Source organism: Aplysia californica, unplaced genomic scaffold (assembly GCF_000002075.1).
Source record: "Aplysia californica isolate F4 #8 unplaced genomic scaffold, AplCal3.0 scaffold00590, whole genome shotgun sequence".
Taxonomy (NCBI): domain Eukaryota; kingdom Metazoa; phylum Mollusca; class Gastropoda; order Aplysiida; family Aplysiidae; genus Aplysia; species Aplysia californica.
In genome coordinates this window covers 15,304-25,775 of record NW_004797860.1, presented here as the reverse complement: position 1 = coordinate 25,775, position 10,472 = coordinate 15,304, and the positions used below count along the sequence as shown (strand labels likewise).

Below are 10,472 nucleotides of genomic sequence, written 5' to 3'. Positions count from 1 at the left end.
GTACCCCCCCCCAAACACACACACACACACTCACCTCTCAAACCTATGGATATTCTCGTCATGAGAGGTCATCTGGTGTTTGACGCTCTTGTCGCGGCGAAACCGGCTCGACACACTGCTGATCGTACTCATGTGGTGGCTCACTTTGTCCGAACTGAAACACCACGGAAATAATAATTGTAGAAGTTTTACACAGCAAACCTTACCCATCAAGATTCAGTAAGAGTTTAACAGCACTTGAAACACAATTAGGTCATACAAGTGCTGAAGATTAGAGGGGTTACAAGAGAGCGCCATATAAAGGAGAGATAAGGAGGAGAGATAAGGAGGAAGGAGGAGAGATAAGGAGGAAGGAGGAGAGATAAGGAGGAGAGATAAGGAGGAGAAATAAGGAGGAGAGATAAGGAGGAGAGATAAGGAGGAGGGATAAGGAGGAGAGATAAGGAGGAGGGATAAGGAGGAGAGATAAGGAGGAGAGATAAGGAGGAGAGAGATAAGGAGGAGAGATAAGGAGGAGAGATAAGGAGGAGAGATAAGGAGGAGAGATAAGGAGGAAGGAGGAGAGATACGAAGGAGAGATATGGATGACAGATGTAGGAACGAAACCAAAAGCAAACCACACCAGAGCACCTGCCAGCCCCCCACTTCCCCACCAGGCCTTAACATGGAATCCACAAGGAAAGAGAAAGAAAGGAAGGCGTGAAAGTACGAGGAAGACTGAGGGGTGCTGACAAAAATGAGTTACTTTTCCCAACCTAAGAATGGAGAAAATGGATCGAAAATTGAAACTGGGGTCAGATTTATAAATTTTCATTTGATGCCATTTTCTTCAAGTCTAGCGGGTCTTTTATTCTTCCATATTTACAAATAGTACAAACTCCACCTCTAAAGTTGATGTATCAATTTCCATAAGGTTAAAGTCCAAGAAGTAACTTCCTCTCTCACCACTTTTCGTCGCCACACACCGCCGACACTTTGCAGGCAAAAGCCTTCACATCGTCCAATCTCTTCACCAGACCCTCGCGGTACTGCTCGATCTCAGAGTTACGCTCCGTAGCCTGCTCACACACACAGAGAGAGAGAGAGAGAGAGAGAGAACATAGAATGAATAAACACTGAACTGCCTATACAGAGAGAAAGCATATGTGTCTGAACGCGGTGGAACCAGGCGCTCGTCTTGGAACCAGGCGCTCGTCAACTTTTGAGCATGTACAGTTATTGGTATTGCATTTGCTGGTTCATTTGCCTTGCTTTCAGTGAAAGAGTTACTCATTTATCATGAGGACATGTCAAGAAATTTTCGATTGAATGAGATGGGGGTCACCCAGTTTCAGAGGTAAGATTAGGGAGAATATGGCTACCAAAGCTGGGTTATCTACAAAGCCCCAGAGTGCCTGAAAATTGAGGATTTACGTATTTTGTGCCTTTCCAATACAACTCACACTGAAACAAGTTCTTAAATGGACACAGAAGATGTTGAGCCCAAAAAATATTTTTTTTACAAACCAGCAGAAAAGTGTCAGTTTCTTTTCTTTCATTATTTTGACGAGCGCCTGATCTCACCACGCAGCCTCAAATATAATGAACGAATTAACACTGTATTCCACAAACATAATAATTATATAAAAATAATATAATGAATACACAATGTACTGCCCAAACAGAGGCATCATGGTCAAATCAGGCGTGAGGCATCATGGTCAAATCAGGCGTGAGGCATCATGGTCAAATCAGGCGTGAGACATCGTGGTCAAATCAGGCGTGAGACATCATGGTCAAATCAGGCGTTAGTCCAAATAATGAAACCAAAGATATCTGCATTTTTCCCCCAGTTTGACATTTTTTTTCTCTAATTTTTGTGTTTTTGGCTCAACACCTTTTGTGTCCATTTAAAAAGATATTTCTGTGTGGATTTAACTGAAAACCAATGACTAAAGACTCAACAAATGTACATTTTCAGCTTCCAAGTACTCTCAAGCTTTGGAAATCACCAAACTTTGACGCTCATTTTTTCGCTAATTTTACCTCTACAACCAGGCGTCCCCGATCTCTTTCAATCGCAAATATCTCAACCTCTATTTAAGTTCGACGTGTATAATTTTCAAAGAGACATAGTCAAATGAACAAGCTGTCAGATAAAACCAACAACTCCAGACGCGCAAAAATTGACGAGCGCCTGATTCCAACACGCCGCAATACATATTTTGCTCTAGTAGAGAGTTTTACGGCACTTGCAACACAATAAGGTCATCTAAGTGCCAAAGATTAGAGGTGTTACAAGAGATTGACAAACACAAAAAAGGAGGAGGAGAGATAAGGATGACAGATGTTTGATAGGAAAGAAGAAGCAGACCACACCAGAGCACCCGCCAACCACCCACTAACACATAAAACATATACATGACATATAAACAATACACAGCTAAAACAGATCATAATATGTGTAAGGCTGCGGTAGAATCAGGCGCTCGTCAGCTTTCGGCATCTTCTTGCTACCCACCTTCTTGTGCACCAAAACTATGTTGATGCAGGAGTAAAACTCTCTCGGGCACCTAAACTATGTCCGTCTGCTGGGACATTTCAGTAAGCCACTTTCAGCTCTTTTCAAGGACCCGCGGGCAAGTGTTGAGTTCCTGCGTGGTGTCGGCATCGCTGACCGTTTAAGACGCCACAGTGCCAGAAGAAAAAGAGAGAGAGAGAGACCTAAACTATATCGATGCAGGAGTAAAACTCTCCGACACTCAGCACCCACCTTCTTGTGCACCTGACGTATGACTGAGTCCTGCACAATGTCGTCCAGTAGCGCCAGCTCGGGTCGGTCCGGCATGCGACAGGCCACCGTGTCGCGGAGAGCCAGTGCCATGTTGAAGAACATGTCTATGTGGACCTTGCAGTCGTCCATCAGCTGACGCATCGAGTCCTGGCTCACCTTGGTCGCCTGGAGACGTGTCTCCACGTACAGCCTGGTGTGATGAGAGGGGGAGGGAGGAGTGGGGGGGGGAGGGGGGCGGGAGAGGGGGAGGGAGGAGGGGGGAGGGGGGGAGAGGAGGGGGAGAGGAGGGGGGCGGGAGAGGGGGAGAGGAGGGGGGCGGGAGAGGGGGAGAGGGGGAGGGAGGAGGGGGGAGGGAGGAGGAGGGGGGGAGAGGTTAGTTTCTGTTTTAGTAGGTAAGAGTTTTACGGCGCTTGCAACACAGTTAAGTCATACAAGCGTTGAATATTAGCGGCGTTACTAGAGTGTAACATACAAAGAAAAGAAGAAGGAGAGATAAGGACGACAGATGTTTCGAAGGAAAGAAGGAGGAGAGATAAGGACGACAGATGTTTGGAAGGATAGAAGGAGGAGAGATAAGGACGACAGATGTTTGGAAGGAAAGAAGGAGGAGAGATAAGGACAACAGATGTTTGGAAGGAAAGAAGGAGGAGAGATAAGGACGACAGATGTTTGGAAGGAAAGAAGGAGGAGAGATAAGGACGACAGATGTTTGGAAGGAAAGAAGAAGGAGAGATAAGGACGACAGATGTTTGGAAGGAAAGAAGGAGCACACCCTACCTTCAGTACACGTTCACTGACCTGAAGTACAAGAGCCCGTCCATCAACTTCTGCTGCTGACCTTGAACCTTGTTCTGGAACCGCCGGATGAGCTCGGCGCGGGCCGCACAGTTGTGAGCCAATCGGGCGTCGCTATCCATGTCTGCGTAGGCCGAGAACTCTGGGAAAGGAGCTGGAGGGACATTTGTCACAACATTAGGAACGTTTACTCAATATTCACAGGGAGCACGAGGCAGGGGTAGGCCACAGGAAACATGGAGGAGATGTGTGGAAAGGGACATGAGAGAGATGAAGCTCACTTGGAACGAGTAAGAAAGGATGGCCCAGGACAGAGATAAATGGAAGGAGCTTGTATGTGGCCTATACCCTGCAGGGGTGAAAGGTATTGATGATGATGCTGACCATGATGACTATATAATAGGAACATGTTTGAAAGTATTAGGAAAAGAAACTTAATTTTAGGAACATGTTTGAAAGTATTAGGAACATTTACTAAATATTAGGACTAGGAACATGTTTGAAAATACTAGGATCAGTAACTAAATATTATGAAAAATGTATTAAATATTAGGAACGTTTACTCAATATTAGGAACATGTTTGAAAATATTAGGAACAGATACTTGATATTTGGAAAATGTTTTAGAATATTAGGAACATTTACTAAATATTTCATTTTTTAAGTTTTAAACAAATTTTAGATACCACGAACATTTGTCAAAATCTTGGAAAATTTTTTTTGAATAGTAAGAAATTTAAAAAAACATTGCGTAGCGGTTTTCAAATACAGTTGAAATTGTCTAAGATGGTAACCCATGGCTGAGGAGAATAGTGGTTGTCTTAGACAGGTGGATGTCTTACAGTGTCAGTAGAATGTAAGAAATAGGCAAGACAGGTAGCCACTATAGTTCAACTGCAGTAACGGTGAGTTCTAGTTCGGAATCGTTGAAAGAAAACAAAACCCCCAAACATTACGACAGTTCTGAGTTCTAATTCTGAGTCACTCAAAAAACCCCAAAAAACCCAACCAAAAAACAAAATGATGTGAGTTCTAGTTCTGAGTCGCTAAAACAAAAACAAAATGATGTGAGTTCTAGTTCTGAGTCGCTAAAACAAAAACAAAATGATGTGAGTTCTAGTTCTGAGTCGCTAAAACAAAAACAAAAACAAAAAACCCCACAGGACAGCTTTTAGTTCTAGTTCTGAGTCGCTAAAACAACCCCCCCCCCCTCCCCCCAAAAAAACAACAACATTAGGACAGGTACGAGGTCTAGTTCAGAGCCTAACATCACTGCTGACACAAGAGAAACCTTTATCACTTCGGCCACCCGAGCAAAGAAATGAACAGCCAATCAGGATCTCTGAAGGAAAAGTAAATGTGTCACGACGCGGTGGAATCAGGCGCTCATCATTCCGGTCTCCGGACATATGGAGTTATTGCTATCATCTTACAGCTTGTTCATTTGCCTTGACTTTGGTGGAAAAAAAATCCATCTATCTTGAATAGAAGTCGGGATATTTGTGATTGAAGGAGGTCAGGGTCGCCAGATTTCAGAAGTAAAATCCGTGGGAAAATGGCCGCCAAAGTTATGTGACTTCCATAAATTGAGAGTCCTTGAAAGGTGAAAATTTACATTTCTTGTGTCTTTCATCACCATTTTTCTGCAACATCCACACAGAAATGTGTTTTTAAATTGACACAAAAGGTGTTGAGCTCTAAAAAAAGAACGTTCGGAAAAAATTGCCCAGCGGCCAGAAAAAGACCAATTTCTTCGACTTCGTTATTTTGACGAACGCCTGATTTCACCACAATGCCTCACAAAGCCTCCCCAAAAACAAACGCCGCTCACGTATTTCCGGCTTCTGTAGGCGCGTAGAGTCGGACATCTCCTTCTGGAAGAGGTAGATGCTGTCGACGAGGAGTCGCGGGGGGTAGTTGTGGAGCGGACACATGGGGTCAACGACCTGGTCAAGACAGTGTCCTCCCACCAGCAGGATCTGCTCACTCGCTGAGATGTCCGTCAGCGACGCAATCAGGTCCTGGAGCCCTGGCAGCCTGGTCAGTCATTCAGGGATTGATTGAGTGATTGATGAATTGATTAATTGTTAGATTGAGTGATGGATGGATTGATTGTTTGATTAATTGATTAATTGACTGATTGAATGATTGATGGATGGATTGATGGATTAATTGATTGATGGACTGATTGTTTGAAGGATAGATTGATGGATTAATTAATTGATGGATTGATTGATTGATTGACTAACTAAAAAAACACACAAATCCCTTCCCCCATTACAATATTTTTTATATTAATTGGTATCATTATCATTGTTATCATCATTATTATCATTGTGGTTATATTAAGAGTCAGTGGTGCGTTCGCTCACGTGGTGTTCTGATCAGCGTAGACCTTGAGGTCCTCGCAGCGGCTGAAGTGGAACACGCTGACTGTGCGCTTCTGACGCACGTTCTCCACGATCTTGAAGAAGGTGTCGTAGGTGATCATTTTAGCTTCGTTCGGCTCCATCAGACCGGCGAGGAGGGGAACCACGATTGACTGGAGCCCGCTGGGGACACACACACAGACACACACTCATAAACACACACACATAAATATACACACAGACACACACACATAAACATACACAGATACACATTCATAAACACACACATACACACACAAATAAACATACACGCTCACATAAACACACACACTATGTTTTAGTATTCTAGCTTGTTCACTTTCGTCTGTTCGCGTTAAAAAAAATTCTAGCTCATTTATTTATTTATCTACGCCCATGAAACTTTGCATGGCACTTCTGCAGGCCAGCGACCAGGCATATTTTCAGGTCCCAAACATTTTTCTTCAACATTATAAGCTTTGTTTGTACCTAAAACAGATACGTTGTGATATCGCATGCAACAAACAGATACGTTGTGATATCGCATACAACAAACAGATACGTTGTGATATCGCATACAACAAACAGATACGTTGTGATATCACATACAACAAACAGATACGTTGTGATATCGCATACAACAAACAGATACGTTGTGATATCGCATACAACAAAAAGATACGTTGTGATATCGCATACAACAAACAGATACGTTGTGATATCGCATACAACAAAAAGATACGTTGTGATATCGCATACAACAAACAGATACGTTGTGATATCACATACAACAAACAGATACGTTGTGATATCGCATACAACAAACAGATACGTTGTGATATCGCATACAACAAACAGATACGTTGTGATATCACATGCAACAAAGAGAAGTCCACGCCCCACTGATTTCTGATTTCACTGTGTGTGTGCTAGACTGTTTTATCATCTGTTTCCTTCTTCTTCTTTTTATTCGTCTCCTTCTCTTTCTAACTGAGGGTGCGGTGGTGGAGCGGTTAGTGCACTCGTCTCCGAAGCGGAAAGTCCAGGTTCGAGCCTCAGTTCAGACACAGATTTTTTTTCGCCCCCTCCTGCCCACCCAGCAGTAATGGGTACCTGACTTCGAGTTGGGGAAGTAAAGGCGGCGTGGAAAGGAACTGGCCACCCTACCACAATATGCCAAAGGCCCAGGAAGTTGTCTCACTAACAAGGCAATCCCCAATGTCCGGATTGGATGTGGGAAAAACTTTTCTTTTCTCCTTCTACCTATCCTATGGGCTGACCTTGAGAGCGGCGATGTCTCGGGCAAGTCCCTCTTCCACTGGATCGGTCCATTCTGGAAGCTCTGGACTCCCGAAATGACGCCGCTCTCCTTCTGGGTGATGATCTGAAACCTGGGGTGGGGGGGAATAGGAGAGATTGTTTTAGTAAGGTTTTACGGCGCTCGCAACTGCATACGGTCATATGAGCGCTAAGGGGTGGATGTCAAAAGAGAAGTCCTTACAGGGAATCAGACTTACTCTGCTCATCTCTCTAGCTTCAACAACACAAAGTCTACTTCGACTATCAAGGCACCCCGGAAATAGCGGGTCACAAGAGTGTGACAAACATACAAAAGAAGTAGAAGAAAACGACGATAGTAAGGATGAGGAAAGAAAAAACAGCAGTTCCCCCTATGTTGTTCCGGCACAGTATGAGCATGACATTGGTAAATCAGCCCATTTACAATTCTACTGTGCATAAGAACATGTTAATATCCCCCCTTTGGGAATGGCCTAAAGACACTTCAGTCAGTGGCACAAGACGAGTAAAGCAGTAAAGTTTCACTCGACTTACATGGTTTCTTGATTTAGAATATCATTATTATTATTGTAATCATATAATGATCATGATGATTATTATTATTATTAACTTTATCATTATTGAGTATAAAAGAAGATTAAAACAGCAAACTATCGCTGGACTTACATGGTCTGTCGGTTAGATCGCCCCCCGTGAGGTTGGAAGGGAAGCTGACCCGTCGCTGTGTGGTAGAACGTGACCCCCAGAGACCAGAGGTCGACCTTGGCATCGAACGACTGGGCAGTGGGCAGTTTGAGGACGGCTCTCTCGTAGATGCCGGGATGCTGGGAAGGTTTGCAGTAACGACAGTAATAAATACAACATGTAACTGTAGATGGGGCCACAGTAATAAATACAACATGTAACTGTAGATGGGGCCACAGTAACGACAGTAACAAATACAACATGTAACTGTACATGGGGCCACAGTAACAACAGTAATAAATACAACATGTAACTGTAGATGGGGCCACAGTAACGACAGTAATAAATACAACATGTAGAAATGTGGTTTCTTATGGGACTGTTGAGAACTTCACGGAAGAAAAAGAAATCAAATGAGTTGCTCAGCGTCAGACTCAGCCATATGTGAGGCAGCGTGGTGGAATCAGGCTCTCGTCAAAATAATCAAAGTGATGAAACTTGCATTTTCCCGCCGGTTTGTGAATTTTTATCAAATTTTTGTTTTTTGGCTCAACACCTTTCATGCCCATTAAAGAACTCTTTTCTGTGTGGATTTTTCTGATTAAAGGTACAAAAAAAGTAAGTTTTCAGTTACCACGGACTCTTAAGCTAAGGAAATAACTAATCTTTGGCGGCCATTTTCTCACTAATTTTACCTCTGAAAACAGGTGACTCCACCTCCTTCTTTTGCAAATATCTCGACTTGTTTTCAAGATAAATGGATATTTTTTTCATCCAAATAAAGACAAATGAACAAGCTTTAATACGACACCAATAACTCTACATGTCCAAAAATTGACGAGAGCCTGATTCCACCATGCTGCCTCACAAATGTGTCACGACGTGGTGGAACCAGGCGCTCCTTAATTTGTCGGCGTGTACAGTTATTGTAGAGTTATTGTAGAGTTATTGTAGAGTTATTGTAGAGTTATTGTAGAGTTATTGTAGAGTTATTGTAGAGTTATTGTACAGTAATTGTACAGTTATTGTAGAGTTATTGTACAGTTATTGGTATCCTCTTAAAGCTTGTTCATTGTCTTGTTTTTGATGGAAAAAAAACTCCATTTATCTTGAATATAAGAAGAGTTGTTATCCATTGAAGGAGATTGAAGGCGGTCGCCGGGTTTCAGAGGTAAAATTAGCGAGAAAATGGCCCCAAAGTTTGGTTTTTTCCATAGCTTGAGAGTCCTTGAAAACAAAATGTACATTTTTGGTGCTTTTAATCAACGTTTTTCAGTAAAATCCCCACAGAAATGAGTTCTTTAATGGGCATGAAAGGTGTCGGGCCAAAACCCTAAAATTTGATATAAATTGCCAAACCAGTTGAAAAAAATGTCAGTGTCTACAATTTCATTAGTTTGACGAGTGCCCAATTTCACCACACTGCCTCACATACATACGCCATCTTGAAAAGTGACGTACAACAGAGTCTCACACTGGGTAGCTGAAATGAGGTATAGCTTGCTTTATGTTTTAGTTAGAGTTTTAGGGCGTTTGCAACACAATAAGGTCATATAAGCGCCGAAGATTAGAGGTGTTACAAGAGAGTAACAAACATAAAACAGAAGGAGGAGAGATAAGGACGATAGATGTTTGATAGGAAAGAAGGAGAAAACCACACCAGAGCACCCGCCAACCACCCGCGAGGTGTTGCTGAAAGAACCGGGTCGCGCCCAACGTACCAGATACTCCTCCGTGCCGTAGAGAGACATGAAGCTCTCATCTTCATCCAGATTGCGGGCGGCTCCGAAATCCGTGAGCTTGTACTGCGAAAACCCTTCTAAGCTGAGATATCTGTCGGGGGAGGGACAAGATTGACAACGTAAAATGTAACAGTGTCGTAAAACTTCATGAAATAAAACATCGAAGCAGAGAGCGGGGAAAATGGAGGCTGGCTGCTGCGCGTAGCGGGTGGGGCACCGACAGACGATCACGACCATGGTATTCTAGAGTAGCCGTATGTTACTTGTTACCATTGTCGTGATCGTCTGTCGGTGCCCCACCCACTACGCACAGCAGCCAGCCTCCATTTTCCCCGCTCTCTGCTCCGATGTTATGAAGTTTTACAACACTGTTGCATTACCTCAGAATCACAAAATTCTGTCAGCTCAGTATCTCGTTAGGAGAAATTTGACGTTAAAAAATGTTGAGTTTCACAAAATGTCCGCCTTTGTTTCCTCTAAGCACAATACAGACACACAATACAGACACACAATACAGACACACAATACAGACACACAATACAGACACACACAGCACGGGGTCAGGGGACAGCTTACCTCATGATATTCCCGGGCTTTATGTCCCGGTGGACGACATTCTTGTCTCGGAGGTAGCGCATCCCTGCCGCTGGAAGACAGGTTTTGTTGTAGGGTTAGTAAAAAATTTTACAGCACTTGCAACACAATAAGGTCATATCAGCACCAAGGGGTGGATGTCAACAGAGAAGTCCGAACGGGAAATCAGGCTTACTCTGCTCACCTCTCTAGCTTCAA

At 43.3% G+C, this 10,472-nt stretch overlaps 1 protein-coding gene across 1 annotated transcript in view; it reads right to left on the bottom strand.

Moving 5' to 3' along the window:
• The window catches only part of LOC101847449 (serine/threonine-protein kinase TBK1), a gene marked incomplete at its 5' end in the record, with an annotated part of 13,775 nt that extends 3,449 nt beyond the window's left edge, over window positions 1-10,326 (bottom strand). The window contains 10 exon segments of the mRNA XM_005107296.3: window positions 35-154; window positions 946-1,058; window positions 2,753-2,963; window positions 3,572-3,722; window positions 5,400-5,605; window positions 5,941-6,120; window positions 7,236-7,346; window positions 7,921-8,078; window positions 9,660-9,771; window positions 10,257-10,326. Of these exon segments, the coding sequence (XP_005107353.2) occupies window positions 35-154; window positions 946-1,058; window positions 2,753-2,963; window positions 3,572-3,722; window positions 5,400-5,605; window positions 5,941-6,120; window positions 7,236-7,346; window positions 7,921-8,078; window positions 9,660-9,771; window positions 10,257-10,326 (1,432 nt within the window).
• Between the last annotated feature and the right edge of the window lie 146 nt (window positions 10,327-10,472).